The 16,650-nt window shown below is 42.3% G+C and overlaps 1 protein-coding gene across 1 annotated transcript in view; it reads left to right on the top strand.

Annotated features, from left to right (window-relative positions):
* Positions 1–14,902, top strand: part of LOC145408687 (hemicentin-1-like) — a 416,603-nt gene extending 401,701 nt beyond the window's left edge. The window contains exons 17-19 of the mRNA XM_080279363.1: positions 4,636–4,970; positions 10,067–10,133; positions 14,769–14,902. Coding sequence (XP_080135489.1) covers positions 4,636–4,970; positions 10,067–10,133; positions 14,769–14,902 — 536 coding nt within the window. The remainder of the gene's footprint in view (positions 1–4,635; positions 4,971–10,066; positions 10,134–14,768) is intronic.
* The last annotated feature ends 1,748 nt before the right edge of the window (positions 14,903–16,650 follow it).

The raw sequence follows: 16,650 nt of genomic DNA, 5'->3' as shown, positions 1-16,650 counted from the left end.
AGTGAGAGGTAATAGAGTATTCCTAGAGTGAGTGAGGGAGTTGGTTGAGTAGGGGAAGGTGGTATGGTGTTGGCACTGAGAATGAGGTGGAAGAGGGCTGGCAGACTGAAGGAGAGTTGACAGAAGCCTTTGGTTGTTGTCAGAGTGTAGGTAAAATGTTAGTGGAGGAAGAGTGGGGGTGGTTTACATTGTGAAGAGGATATGGATGGAGCCTTCGTAGAGTGAGAGACTACGGTGATGGGAGATTACAAGAGTGAGGGATCGGGATGAAGTGTTGGTTAAGTGAAAGGGAAATGAGGAGGTGTTCGCAGAGTTAAAGGGGACTGATTTAAGTGGCGATATGGGACCGGTATGGTTCTGGCGCGGAAGAGTGATTTTCTATTGTTTACTGAGTCAGAAATTTGGTAGAGTGCCAGCGGAGTAGAACGATTGACATTGTGAAGGAGAGTTGGTTTGATGATGAATGTAGGGACAATGATGGCAGAGAAAATAATAAAAATGGTAATGAGTACGCAGCTGTGAAATGCCAGGACATCTGGGAAACAGTGAGCTGGTGTTTGTATAAAAGTGTTTGTTTGCACTTAAGAAGTGTTGGCACGCGAGTGGCGAATGTCGTGTTTTAAATGCCGTGTGTGTGTGTGTGTGTGTGTGTGTGTGTGTGTGTGTGTGTGTGTGTGTGTGTGTGTGTGTGTTGCTTCCAAAAAAGTATGTGCCTCTACATACATGGGCCTGTGGATAGGCCTCCATATATCTACGTGGGGTGGATGTGGGTGTGTGGGTGCATTTGGGTGTGCATGTGTGTGTCTATGAGAGAGAGAGAGAGAGAGAGAGAGAGCAAGTACGAGCGGTGACTTTAATGGGCTCCTGAAGAAGAAAAAAATGCGATTAAGAAGCGCAGAGAGGGAGAGAGGATGGAGAAAATGGAGAAGGTTTAGTGAGACTCTCTCTCTCTCTCTCTCTCTCAAGACGTGGTCTGATCCCCGCCATTCCCTCACCCATATTGGACAGGAAGATTGGCTTCAATTTGGCGTCATCCTTCAGCAACCAAAGTGCCATGAAAATTTTTAACGCTTTCGAGGCGGTTGGTGGTGGCAGTTGTAGTAGTAGTAGAAGTAGTAGTAGTAGTAGTAATAGTAATAGTAGTAGTTGTTGTTGTTGTTGTTGTTGCTGTTACCCTAGACTCAATTTAAATGTGAACCTAGTGGACTGCAAGCTGACGGTACCTCCCCTTGCAGTCCATAATCTTCTTATGAGATGATTGGATATAGGTGAGCGATGCAAAGGGAGTAGGAGTGTGTGGGGAGGATGTGAAAGAGGAAAAGAGAAGCTTGAGTGTGAGAGCAAGAAAATAAAATAAAATAAAATAAAGGGATGCAAGGAGGAAGAAAAGGTAAAGAGAGGAGAGAAGAGCGAGAGGAGGAGGATAAAATAAAAAAAAACGGAGTGACAATGTGAATGTGTGGGGAACGGGTGGGAAATGAGGGAAATGGAGAAAGAAAGGTAGGAACAGGAAAAAATGAATTATGATTGTAATGGGGCATTGAATCTGGGGAAGGCAAAGTGGTGGTGGTGCTGAGTGGGTGATGCATAGGGAATGAGAGTGTGTGAGGAGGGGGAAGAAGGTAAGGCATTGCGAGGGATGGAGAAGGAAGCTGTGAGAAAGACGTAGGAAGTAAAGCAGAGGGTGAGAGGAGTGAGGCCGTTGGTGGGGAAGTACGGAAAAAGTGGGTGATGCATGGGAATGGGAATGTATGGAGAGCCTGGCGAAGTGAGGGGAAGAAAGGATTGGAGGAGAGAAATGAGAGAAGGGAGGAAGAGATCAGAGAAGGAAAGATGACGAGCAGCGTAAGAAGCAGGGAATGGAACGGTCAAGGGAGGGGAAGAAGGCAATTAAAGTTGGTTTCCTTTTATCCAGAGGAACCAAGTCAATCTTACAACTTGAATGCTAAGTCGAGTGTGTGTGGAACTCACTGAGCCTTAGTTGTGAGGTGGAAACTCGTCTCCTTCGTTACAAGTTACATAAACACTCCTGTCTGACATTTGTTCATCAACTGGGCTGGAACGGGTTAGGGATCTTCTACAGGCTATATAGGGGATGGTAAGTGGAAATGTGTTGGTAGGATGCAAAGGTCATGGTAAATGAAGAAACAGAGAAGGAAAGACAGATAAGAGGAAGTAGAGAATATAGTAAATGGGCCGTCATGTGAAATACGGGTGATAATGCATAGAGTGAAAGCGTGTATGGGGAGGAAAGAGAAGGGTAGAGGACGAGGAAGAAGGTATGGGAACTTCGCGAATTAAGTGAAGGAAAGGAGGAAAGAATGGAAGAGGAAAGGGATGGAAGACAGTGGAGGGAGCATGTAACAAAAACAAGGGTGAAGTGGGGCAAGTGGGATAAAAAGCAGGTGATGCATTAGGAAGTGTGTGTGAGGGGAAGAGGAGAAAGTTCGGGAAGAGAGGCTTGATGGAGGCGAAAGTGGGTTAAAGCATGGAATCAAAGATAAGGAAAGATAGTGAGAGGGAGGGGGAATTTTGATTTTAAGTGGAATATTGGAAGTGAGCTACTTGTGGTGCTGGTGTCTGGGAGGAGTAGTAGTAGTAGCAGTTGCAGCTCCAGGTTCATCTGAAACATGAACCCAGTGAAATGAAGGCTGAAGTTATCCCCCTCCTGCAGTCCATGATTATCGTAGGTGGGGAGAGGGAGAGAGATGAGACGAATTATATAACCGGGGCACCAAAGCATTTTCATTATTTCGGTGCCATCATGTGAAGGAGTCCCTTTCCACCACCGGGTAGCGGATAAAAAGTGGGCAATATATGAGGAGTGAGAGAGAAGGGAGGAAGAAGTGGAGATGAAGTAGAAGGACAGGAAAGACGAGGAAGGAACAAAGGAACAATAAGGGGGAGGGGAAAGGCAGGGGATGGCTGAAAAAGTGGGAAAGGAGGAGTGAGAAGGACGGGCCTGCTGATGGGGTTGATGTGAGGAAAATGTCTATGATGCTTGAGGACTGGGAGTGTGTACAGGAAGAGGGGAAAGGGGTATTAGTAGTAGTAACAGTACCAGTAAGAACACCAACTGTGGCAGCCTCGTTGTAGCTGCAGCCCCACGCTTATCTGATCGTGAACCCAGTGTACTCGTAATAGGTACTTTGATATCCTTCTCACTAGCTGATAGAACAGTTTTATTATAACGTTCCATATACCAAACAGCCACGAAAGGGCCAATAGGTCTGCTGCTATTTGATTTCTTTTGTGCTCTTTTGTACTGTAAGTTGAAGCTGCCCTTTCCTGCAGTCCATCATCCTCCTTTTTGGACATAGATGGGGAGTTGAGGGATGTTTGCATAATCTGGAAATGGGGTTGCCTGAGTACATCGGTGCTACAGCATGGAGGCATCCCTAACCAAAGAAGAGGTGCGGATGGGAAGGAAGGGCTGGAATGGGCTGGAAGGGGTTAGGAAGAAATGAAAAAACAAAGGAAAGGTATTAAGAACCGAAGTCTTGGAAGGTTTTTTATGATCCTACACCTCCTTAAACGTTCTTTTTCTTTAAATCTTATTAATAACTTTCCTTTTCCCTGTTAACCCTTTAGTAAAAAATATTTTTTTCCTTGACCTCTATATTAATTTCGCATTTACTTTTAGCACCTAATTATTTCATTTTGTTGGTTTTTTCTTTAAACCTTTCAGTATTTTCACATTTTTAAAGCCTTCTAATAACTTCCCATTGACCTTTCTCAGGTAAACCTAAAATTTTATCCTTACTTAGGTAATGTGGGGTCTGTCAGACCCCAATCTTTAAAAAATCACCAAAAATACTTACAACAACTTTATTGAAACAATCGCTTGTACACAGTTTCTGTAGTCCTCTTCCTTCAATTTAGTGCAAAATGTATGAAAATATAAGTAACGAAATATTGTACGGAAAATTAAAATGAAAAACATCAACAAATTTTATACCATCAGAAATTAGTGGCTGCCATACCAAAACTGATAAGTTCCAACAGTTTTCTATCATTGCATGCTGTACAGTAATGGCCAGTGTTTCTGTAAGAAGTAAGAGAAGCACATGTCATTAAAAAAAAAAAAAAAAAATTGGTTTGGAAGATATATATGGGAAAAAAAAATCACAGGTTAGGTAATGGGTCCACTGGACCCCAAGGCCCTTTATCGTGAAAATAGACCCAGATCCCGAACTGACCCCATCATCTCCCTAAACTGTTCTAGTAGTCAGGAAGGTAGAGGGAAAACCAAATCCCAAGACCTTAAAGTAATATATGAAACGACACTAAGAAAAATAGCGTGGGGTCCCACAGACCCTACATTACCTGAGGAGGGTTAAATTTCTGTCTTCAAAAGTCTTCACTCTTATTTAATTTGTCGGATTCCAAGCACTTTTTTAAATTATATATCCTGATAACTTCACTCTCTTCCTTTATAAGCCATCTCATTACTTGACTCCCCCCTTCAAATCTTACAATAACTTTGCCATTTTCTATTTCAAACTTTTGACAAGTTAGCTCTTTATCCTCATTTTGAATCATTCGATTCCTCTATTCTCCTCTCAGTCTGTCTAAAAACTTTACCTTCATTAGTCTTTTTGAGCCTTCTCTTGACATTTCTCTTTCTCTTTTCAGGCATGCCCACAGGGGGAAGTGGAAATGTAAACAGTGCCAGTTCCTACAACATCGGCAACAGCGGTACTAGCAGCAACAGGGGTAGAGTTAGTAGTAGTAGTATGGGCAGCAGCAGCAGCAGTAGCAGTAGTGGTTACAGTGAGAGTGAGATGAAGAATCCAGTCGACGAGAGTGAGGGTAATGGTAGTGTGATGGAGTGGGTATTGGATTTAGTATCCCCTCTGATACTTATTCTCACCGCCTCACTCTCAGTTATACTTGTCCTCACACTCACCGTTGCCATAATTATCAAATGGAGGGGACTAAGGAGGAGAGTGGCGAGACCTGAGGAGCAGGTGAGTCAATGAATTACTTAACACAGTGATAAATGGATCTCCATTTGTGTGTGTGTGTGTTCTTACCTAATTGTATCTTTACAGGAATGAGTCAAGCTCATACTGTCCCGTGTCTTAAACCATATTTATCGTACATATCCTTAAATTTGTGAATTGTTTAGGCACACACTATTTCATTCGGTAATGCATTCCAATGGTCAATTGCTCTGTTTGGGAAACTGAATTTCCTTACGTCTTTATCACCTCTCTTCTTATGCAGTTTTTTGCAGTGTCCTCTTGCTGATGCTTCCCCATATGTTAAGTAATCATTTATGTCTATTTTCTCCTTCCCTGATATGCATTTATATAGCATTATCATGTCACCTTTTTTCCTTCTCTCCTGTAGTGTTGGTAGATTCACTTTATTTAGTTTTTCTTCGTAGCTTAGGTCCCTTAAGCTTGGTACCCATCTTGTAACGGCCCTTTGAACTTTTTCAATCTTGTCTATGTGTTTTTTGAGATGAGGACTCCAGACTACTGATGCATACTCCAGGGTTGGCCTGATGAATGATGTTATTATCCTTCTTAGCATGTCTTCATTTATGTATGTGAATGCTATTCTCCTATTTGCAAGCAGTGTATACATGTTCCGTATCTTCTCACTGATGTGGTCAGCCGGAGATAGTCTGTTATTGATAATCACACCTAGCTCCTTCTCTCTTTCTGATGTGTGTAGGGTTTTATTTCCTAACGTATAATCCCAATCAGGTCTTTTTCCACTTTTACCAAACTTGATTACATGACACTTGTCCACATTGAATTCTATTTGCCATGTATTACTCCATTCATGAAGTTTATTTAATTCTTCTTGTACCTCTTTACAAGAGTCTGTGTTAGTAATTCTCGTTTGTATTTTTGCATCATCTGCAAACATATTTAGATAGCTTTCATTTCCAGTTTTACTGTCTATATCATTTATATACACTAAAAACATGATTGGTGCCAGCACTGAGCCCTGTGGTACCCCACTAGTCACTTCTTTCCAAGATGAGTAGTTTCCCCTTAGTACTCTTCTCATTTCTCTTTTTATGAGAAAATCTTGCATCCAACAAAACAGTTTGCCTCGAATTCCTCCTTGATGGTACAGTTTCCATAAAAGTCTTTGGTGTGGTACTGTGTCAAATACTTTCTTTAAATCTAAATAGATACTGTCCACCCATCCTTCTCTTTCCTGTATTGTGGCTGTTACTCTGTCATAGTAGCTCAACAGATTAGTAACACATGATTTTCCTTTTCTGAAACCAAACTGTCTTTCTGTTATCATATTGTGTTCTTCTAGATGATTTACCCAAGCTTTTCTTATAAGCATTTCTAATACCTTGCTTACAACACTGGTCAGTGATACTGGTCGGTAGTTGAGTGGATTTTGTCTATTCCCTTTCTTGAATAAGGGGACAATATTTGCTTTCTTCCAAATAGCAGGTAGTTTACCTTGACTCAAAGATTTCTTGAAAATTAAAAATAATGGTTTACTTACCTCCTTTGCACATTCTCGTAGCACACAACATGAAATTTCATCAGGACCACTTGCTTTTCCTCTGTCTAATTTACTTAACTCCTCTTGTATTACTTTTTCTGATATTTGTATATCTGGTAGTATGTGTGGGCATGCATGTTCCACATAGTCCCTCTCAAAATTTTTTTCTTCTGTAAAAACTGATTGGAAATTCTTATTTAGTGTTTCACAAATATCCTTCTCTTGTGTATAGGTGATTCCCTCGTCCGTAACGGATTGTATTACATCTTTTACTTTGGTTTTGTTTCTGATGTAGCTGTAAAATAGCTTCGGTTGATCACTACTTTTATTTATGATATCCTCCTCAAACTGTTTTTGGGCTTCCCTCCTTATTCTTGTATAATCGTTTCTTGCCTGTTTGTAATTATTATATGCTCTTTCACTATTGTGTCTTCTGTATCTATTCCACAACAAATCTCTTCTTTCTTTTGATTTTTTACATTCTGTATTGAACCATTTCTGTATTTTCTTATCTGCTTCTTTGTGCTGTGGGATGTACTTCTGGACTCCTATTTCATAAAATTCACAGAATTTTTTATATACAGCATTTAAATCTTGTCCTCTAAGCTCATTTTCCCAATCAACTTCTAAGAAATAATTCTTTAGGTCATGATAATTTCCCTTTCTATAGTTTAGACTCTTTTTGTAACTTTCATTGCTGTTAACTATGTCATAAGCTATCCTGAAGTTGCAATTTAGTATTGCATGATCGCTTTTGCCGAATGGAGGGTGATATATTAAACTGTCAATATCATTTTCTTGCCTAGTAAATATGAGATCTAGCATTTAAGGTACATCGAGTCCTCTTTTTCTGGTGGTTTCCCTCACATGTTGCGTTAGAAAAAACTCTTGCACGAGATCCAGGAGATATTGGTCCCAACAGCTGTCTTGGCTAATTATATCTACAGTATTCCAATTTATATTTGTATTAAAATCTCCAGTTAGTATAATTCTTTCCGATTTCTCTTCCATTTTATGTAGTAATGTTCTTAAACTCTGAATTGTACCCTCTGCCAGGTCCTCATATTCGTCTCTTTCCCATGTGTTTGATCTGGGTGGCATGTATAAATTGGGTACAATTACTTTCCCTTCAGATGTGTTGATCTCTACTCCAATCAGCTCTACTTGTGAGGGTATATCTAGTTTTATTTCATTGACTTGTAGATTTTTCTTAGTTAATATTATAATTCCTCCTCCTTTTTTTAAGTTTCTATCCCTTCTCCATATATCATATTCCTCTGAGGTTAGTATGTCATTTGATATCCTTGGTGTTAATTTTGTTTCAGTTAGGCATATTATATGTGGTTCATTTTCTCTGACATAATCATTCATCTCTATTAATTTAGATAACATTCCATCCACATTTGAGTACATCAACTTTATCATCTTGTGTATATACTTGTCATGACATGGTTCTACTACCTTCCTCCTTTTCATTCCATCCTGTTTATGTACCACTTCTGTACCTGCAATCCTATTACTTTGTAAAAAAAAAAAATGTGTTCTTCTCCTACTCTGATCTTCCCTCATTTTTTGTTTTTGCTTCCTCTTTCTTCTCTTTCAGTAATTCCAGTTCCTCTTGTGTTAGGCATCTTTTTATCCATACATTTCTGAACTCCTCTTTTTCCATAAGATTCTTTGTATTTTTTAGTATCTCCTCCACAGTGATTACACTCTGGAAAGTCACCTTTAGAGGTCTTGACTTGCTTTTCTTGTATTTCCCTAACCTTTTGTGTTCCTCTATGTCTTTACTACAGATTTCCTCTGATACTTCCATCAATAAACTCATTACATTTGCCATCTCCTTTTTGTCTCTTGAGATCTTGTTTTTTACTTCTTCCTCTTCTATACCAGTGATTACTATAGATTTGTTGATATCTACTGAATCTCTGACTAACTTTGGATTGTTTTGGATTATTCTTTTCATTTCCTTTTTAATGCTTTTTTCTTCCACCCTTGTTTCTAAGTCTTTGTTTACTTTCACCTTTTCAGCATACGTGGTTTCCACATCATTTTTGTAGCTTTGCACAGCTTCATTCACCTGTGTTATCTTCTCCTCAGTATCACTGCTCTGGTCTATCAGACTGCTTACTTGCCTAACTGTCTCTGTATCATTTTTGAACTCTTCCATAATACTCTCGTGGTTGACTACTGTACTTGCCATTTCACTCATTTTCCTCCTAAGTGTACTCAATTCCACTGTTAGTTCACTGATGGTTGTGTCTTTCTTGTTGACCTCCCTTCCTAGTTTTTCTTTTTCTTCCTTTTGCAAGTGCATCTGCTTCTTTATTTCATCAATCTCATTTTGAAAGGCCATTTCCAGTTTGTGTACACGTTCAACCAGTCTATTGTGAGTCTCCATTTCAACCAGTTCTTGGTAGAAATCATCATCTTGCTTTCTACTTTTATCCCTTTTTTTTCCAAATTTGCTTTACAAAAGTATGTGGCTATTTTGCAATACTAAAAGCACAGAGTACTTACATTCCCTGGGGCAGTTGTAGTCTAACAAAAACATCAGCTGACTGAGCGCATTCTTTCGATACTCGGTTCTCTTTTCTGTTTGAACAAGTCATGTTTAAACTTTTTTTTTTTTTTTTTATAATAAAAAACCATTTAGTCTAACCTGGTACAAAGCTTGACTCATATAAAGATACTAATTTTGGTAATGCCACTGGCCGTCCTGGCTCGGTATGGAGCGCTGTCGGCCCACGTCTGCACTCCTTGGTGTCTCCTGTGTGTGTGTGTGTGTGTGTGTGTGTATATGTGTTTGCTTTGTTTGTTAGTTTTGTACCCTTCACTGCAAAGAGGAACGAGTTAAAAGCCTGAAATTCTGCAAACATATGACATGGATTCCTGCACTATAATATTAAAATATGCTACTTAAAGCACATCTGTGCATGCTGATATGTACAGTATATCGAAAATAAATTGATTTCCTCCTTTCACAATCAGCACAGCTATAAACATCATCATTCACCCGATGGATTGCTACCTTTAGGTGACTCTGTACTGAGTAACAAAACAAATGGCTTCGTATAACACAGAAAACAATTTAGTACGTTAGGTGGCAGCCAAACTGTGTAGCCAAGTAACGGCTGATGGTCCACTGAATATAATGCCTCAGCCTGATAGGGCCCGTAAGGGTTTCCGTCCGAGCGATGCTTGGGGTCTATTGCACACATAATGCCTCTCGGGACAGTAAAAAACCCTGAGAGGCATTATGTAAGCAACAAACCCCACGTATATTTCGTACAGAAACGCTTACGGGCCCCATTAAGCAAATCCACATTACCCAGTGGATCGCCAGGCGTTACTTGGCTATTCAGGCATAGCTAATCAACCTTGTCTTAAATGTCCCGGACTTAGCAGCCTACCCAGGGACCTCTATGCTCCTCGTGAGGCAGAGAAGCAGTGACGATGGTAGATAACTGATGAACACAGGCGTATTGACTGTGGGAGTCTTGTGCATTTCTCTCCCTCCTTTTCCTCGCATCCAAAGCCGTGCCGTCCACCCTCTTATTCACTTTTCATCCTTTCCCAGGTAAAGATGAGCCACCATTCGCTGCGACAACCTCCAGACACAGACACAGCCGACCGGGAGACTTCAGGTGAGAGAGAGAGGGAAAAAAAAATAATAATAATAATAATAAAAACAACGAAAGTAATAATAATAATAATAATAATAATAATAATGATAATAAGAACAACAACAACAATGATGATAATAATAATAATAATAATAATACCTTTCCTTTCACAGTTTCCAAAGGAGAAGAAACTACTGTGGACGGCAGGAAGAAAGGAAGTGGTGGAGGGGCGGAGAGAGGCGAAGGTGGAGATGTAGGAGGTGGAGGCAGCGTTGGAGATGGCGCCTCGTTGATCTCCAGTTCGGGGGAGCACCTTACTACTTCGTCAGGAGACCCCCTACTTGTTACTAGACTTCCTGCAGTAAGGGCTACGTCGATGGTGCTCTTATTATTACTATTATTATTATTATTATTATTATTATTATTATTATTATTATTATAATACCTGATAGTATTGTCATAAATTCTACGTCAACTAGCAATTGCACTAGTAATAATAGTGGTTGTAACGTCAGCAGTATTTTTAAACGTTATCATAAGTAGCATTACTCTGTTTTCATTATCACTAATATCATCATCATCATCATCATCACCATCATCATTAATATTTATACCATCATTTATTGTCATAATTATCATCATCGAAATAACATAAAAATTAGTTATCACTAATCGTTTTATGTTTATACGTAAGTGGGGTAGATGTGTTCTCCGTATAAGCATGTAAGAGTAAGCCAGGATTATCTTGTGTGTGTAGCTTATTTGTGAAACATGTGTGATTTATGTGCATACATGTATACTACACGTATACACAATGTATACGGAAAATCGATTGTATTTCTGACTTTTTATGCGGGGTATTAATCTTAAACTGAGAAGAGTCTTTACAGGTTTCTCTGTCCACTGATAGTCCTCATTTATGTGATGCGTCAGGGTGTATATCAATGGACAATTGGACATCCTCAAGTGCGACTCAGACACAGTGGAACAATACTAAATCCTTTGAACTCAACTGTACAAACGAGTAGGGGTAGTCGTCGTAGTAGTAGTAGTTGTAATAGTAGTAGTAGTAGTAGTAACAGTAGTAGTTACAAGTCCAGGCTTATTTACTTGTGAACACAGTGGCAGCAGACTGGAGCTGCCTTCTTCCTGCAGTTCACTATCTTGCTATCGAAGGAAAGGGAGCTGAGGGACGTTTATAAAACCGGACAGCCCCACAGTCCAGACACACTGGTGACACCATAATAAAGAAGACGTCCAGTGCTGGTATCACGCTCGATTATGTGAATAAGAGGCAATACTAAAAAAAGTATATTTTCCTGGTAAATAATCATGCGTTCAAAATAAATAAATCAACGCAAACACACACACACACACACACACACACACACACACACACACACACACACACACACACACACACACACACACACACACACACACATATGAACTAATTATCAGAGTGCCTAGAGAGTATAGGCCACACCTGCACCCACTGTTGCTGAAAAGGAGCGCCTTCACGTTGTGGCATTGATGTAGTCTGGTCATAAAAACTCCCTGAACTCCTGCCTTATTCCCTATGAGGAGGATGGTGGATTTTTTTTCTATGCTAGGAAGAAGGAACCAATGGCCATAAGCCCGAAATAACTGTTCCTTCCAAGAGAAAAACAAAATACAACAGAGGGCCAAATTCAAGATCCGATCATTTCGAGATGCCTGGACACACTGCGTTTGAAAGACTGGAGATCATAGAAAGCAGGAAATACAGACAGAGGGAGACAGGTACAGAGCTGACCTGTTGCATAAATGAAGGACTGGGAGTAACGGTTAACTCTTGTATTAGAGAGTTGGACAGAAAAGGGATGGGAGTTTGCTGTTAGACGGGTGTTATACACCCGTCGTAGAGATGGAGGAATGCAAGCAGACAGTTCAGAGGAGCAATGACCATTGAAGTAGCGATAGAAAAGAGATAAAAATGCAACAGTGTGGCGAAGAGACAGAGGTTGAAGGGAGCCAGTAAGAGGAGGAGGAGTTAATGAGACGAAAAGTCTTTGACTACACCCTTTTGAGAAGAGCTGTATGTGGGGAACCTCCCCACACATGTGAGTAGTACTCCACACAGGGGCGGATAAAACCCGTGTATAGAGTCAACAATTGTGCAGGGGTAAAGAAGGAACAGAATCGGCATAGCACATCCAATCTCTTGGAAGCAGATTTTACAAGAGACGTAATATGATCTTCCCAAGATAAGTCCCGAGTGAAAGAAACGCCAAGCATGTTCAAGGATGATACAGGATTAAGCAGAATATTGTTAAACATTAGTGGGTACACCTGTGGAAGATTTTGTCGAGTTGATAGGTGTAAGAACTGAGTCTTTGATGCATTAAAAAGAACAAGATTATTTTTACCTCACTCAGAGATATCAGCCAAGTCAACATTAAGTGTGCCATACCCTCATCCCTTGTTTCTTGAAGTATCTGCTGAGATGGACGTTGCGGGAACCAAATGGAAAGGTGAAGGGTGGAGTCACCAGCGTATGAGTGGATAGGGTTAGATATAGAGCTTAGAAGGTCATTGATGAATAAAAGGAAGAGAGTTGATGATAGGACAGAGCCCTGAGGAACACCACTGTTGATAGATCTAGGAGCAGAACGATGGCCGTCTACAACAGCGGCTATTGAACGACCAGAAAGGAAGTTATAGATGAAGGTACAGATAGAAGAATAGAAACCGTAAGAGGGCAGTTTGGAAATTAAAGATTTATGCCAGACTCGATCGAATTGCTTTGAGATGTCAAGTGCAATGGCAAAGCTTTCGTCAAAGTCCTGAAAGGAGGATGACCAGGAGGTAGGTGAGAAGATCACCAATGGAGCGTCCCTGACGGAACCCATACCGATGATCAGAAAGAAGGTTGTGATAGGAACGATGCTTTAAAATTTTTCTGTTAAGAATTGACTCGAAAACTTTTGAGATACAGGATGTTAAAGCAAATGGACGATAGTTAGAGGGTTGGGAATGGTCACCCTTCTTTGGGACCGGCTGAATGAGAGCAAACTTCCAGAAGAAGGAAAGGTACAAGTTGATAGACAAAGGCGAAGGAGTTTGCCTAGGCAGGGTGTAAGCACAGAAGCACAGTTCTTGAGAACAACAGGAGGGACTCTATCAGGCCCATATGCCTTGTTAGTATTGAGGCCTGAGATGGCAGAAAATACATCAGCTGAAGAAATTTTAATGTCAACAATGAGGAAGTCAGAGGGGGAATTGAAGGAACAGCACCGGTATCATCTAAAGCGGAATCGGAGGAGAAGGTCTGAGCGAAGAGATCTGTTTTATCAGGTGAAGAAATATCTAGAGAACCATCAGGGTAGAAAAGAGGAAGAAAGGATGATGGGGTAAAGTTGTTAGAAACGTTTTTGGCAAGGTGCCAGAAGGAACTGGAAGAATTCGAGTTGGAGAGCTGAGAGCATTTAGTATGGATTAAATTTTTTTAGCAGAGTGAAGAACAGACATAGCACGATTCCGGGCAGAAACGTAAAGATGATATGATTCAGGGATGAGTTGGCTCCGATACCTTTTATAGGCCCTCTCCTCGTTGTGGACGGCATTCGAACAAGCGTGATTAAACCAAGGCTTTTTTGCATTAGATGAAGGATATGAGATAGGAATGTATGCTTCCATGCCTGAGAGAATAACCTCTGTAATGCGCAAGGCATACCCAGATGGCTTCTGGCCATGGAAGCAATAATCACTCCAGGGAAATTCAAAGTAATAGTGCCTGTGGGCCTCCCAATCCGCAGCTCCAAAATGCTACAGACGACATTTCTTTGGAGGGTGCACAGGCTGTACTGATGCGATAGGACAAGTTAAGGTGATAAGGTTGTGATCAGAGGAGCCCAATGGAGAGAAAAGATTAACAGTGTAAGCAGAAGGATTAGTTGTAAGGTAAAGGTTAAGTATGTTGGAGCTCTCTCCAAGGTGGTCAGGGATACGGGTAAGGTGCTGTACAAGCTGCTCTAGGTCATTGAGGATAGAAAAGATGTAGGCTTGTTCACCAGGTGGATCAGTGAATGGAGAGAAGAGCCAAAGGTGGTGGTGAACATTAAAATCTCTATAATGGAGATTTGAGAGAAAGGAGAAATGGATAGAATGTGTTCCATCGTAGAAGTAAGATAGTCGAAGTATTTTTGATAGTCAGTAGAATTAGGGGATAAGTAAACAGCACAGATATATTTAGTCAGAGAATGACAGGAAGGCCGAAGCCAGAATGTAGAGAATTCAGAAGATTCGAGTTCAGGAACATGAGAGCAAGATAAGTTGTTGAGTATATATACACAACAGCCACCTTTGGCTTTGAAATGAGTATAGAGAAAGTAGGAGGATACAGAAAAGGGTTTGCTGTCAGTTGCCTCAGACAGTTGAATCTCAGTTAGAAAGAGAAGGTGAGGTTTAGAGGAGGAGAGGTGGTGCTCAACAGAGCAAAAGTTAAGAGGACAGGCCGCGAATGTTGCAGAAATGAAGTGAGTCAGACACTGGTTCCAGGCAGCTCAAGTCGTCACCGGGAGAGGGGCGAAAGGTGGGGACATTTATGGTCCCCCCCTCCTGGGGACTCCGAGGCTGAGTGTTGAGTAGCCATCACAGACCTCCCCCTACCCCGAGATGTCCACGAAGTCCGCGCCATCCTGGGGCTCACCTCTTACTACTGGCGCTTTGTAGAATGGTTCACTGACATTGCCAAGCCCGTCCACGATATGACTAAAAAGGGTGAGCCTTACACCTGGACTGGCAAGTGAAGCGCAGCATGCCACGCCCTAAAAACCAGGCTCATCACTGCCCCGATCGTGCATTCCCTGACTACACCCTGCCATTCTGCCTATATACAGACGTGTCTCTGGTAGCGAGTGGTGCCGTCCTCACCCAGGGGAAAGAAGGGCAGGAGTTTATTATCGCCTGTGCCAGCCGCACCCTCAACCAAGCTGAGGGAAACTACTCCACCACCAAACGGGAATGCCTAGGCATTGTATGGGTACTAGAGCACTTTCGAGCCTACTTCTCCGGTACACACGTAACCATCATCACCAACCATCAATCTCTCCAGTGGTTATGCCAGTCCAGCACCCACAATGCCCAACTCATCAGGTGGAGGGAAACTCTCGAGGAGTTTAACTACGAGATATCCTATCGCCCCGGCAAACTACACTCCAACGCCAACTCGCTGTCCCAGCTACCAATTAATTCCATCCATGTCGAGCCCAAGCTCTTGCAACAGTGGCGCAACAAGGATCGCCCCCACTGGATACCATGACAGGTATTCTCCAAGCTCCACCAACAGGGCGATCTCCTGTTCACCCAGTCGGGGCATATAGTGCTCGACCCTGACACCACCCTAGACTCGAGCAACGGGATTCACCTCAGCACTAAGAAGCTTTTGCAAGTCTTTAACGATGCCTATTGGACGCCTGGCCCTTCCAACCTGGCCAAACGAGTCACCCAGGCATGCCGGGCCTGCGCACTAGGCAAGGACATCACCAGCACACCTGGGCCGTCAAAGCATCACCGTCCACAAACCATGGCAACTGTTGTCCGTGGATGTAGTAGGCCCCTTAACACCTAAAGCCAGCTACAAGTATGTCATCACCTCGGTGGATACATACTCGAAATTCCTCATGGCCTGTCTGGCCAGGGAACACCACACCATCACCATGGCCAATGCCCTCGTCTGCCACATCTTCCCATATTTTGGTATCACCCAGGCCCTGTACTCAGACAAGCCCCAGAGTTCAGCAGCTCAATATGGCAAGAACTCATCACCATCTTAGGCTACTGCATCTCACATTCCTCTCCCTACTGGCCCCAAGGGAATGGAATATGTTAAAGAAGCCATCGCACCCTCCTCAACCAGGTGTAGGCACAAATAGAAGAGACCAAGAACAAGGACTGGCCAGCCCATGTCAAGATTGTGCAGCAGGGGATGAATTCCTGCCCACAGGGTAATGGCATCTCCCCTCACAAACAGGTATTCGGGGAGACCCCCATCCTCCTACCATTGCAACAGCACCTCCAGCCCCCCTCCACGTCCCCTACGTCTGACCCCCTTCACCACCTCAAGAGGCAACTGCACGACTTGCAGAAACATCAGGACCTGCAACCGGATGTCGGCCCATCCAACCTACAAACCAGGTGACTCGGTAGTCGTGGCCAAACTACCAACACCCAACAAAGTCTCGCCATGGTTCGTGGAACCCTACATTATTACCCACATCCCCAACCCGTGCCAAGTCACCATCGACCACCATAACATCCCACGCACTTACTGTAACTATCACGTATGCCCATTCCCAACCAACACCTCCCTACCACACCACCCCCCTACCCCCACTCGCCACACCACCTCACCACCACCCACCGCTCCAGACTCCCTGTCAGACTCATACACCTGCTACTTCACACCCTCCTCCTCCCTACCATCCTCCTCCACTCCCTCCTCTCCAGTCAACTCCCCCGCCACATTTCAAACCTCAGCTTCCACTACCACACCACC

Source organism: Coenobita brevimanus, chromosome 78 (genome assembly GCF_032717465.1).
Source record: "Coenobita brevimanus isolate Jiangsu-jjx chromosome 78, ASM3271746v2, whole genome shotgun sequence".
Taxonomy (NCBI): domain Eukaryota; kingdom Metazoa; phylum Arthropoda; class Malacostraca; order Decapoda; family Coenobitidae; genus Coenobita; species Coenobita brevimanus.
Note: the sequence above shows the minus strand (reverse complement) of the source record. Positions and strands in the feature narration are given on the sequence as shown.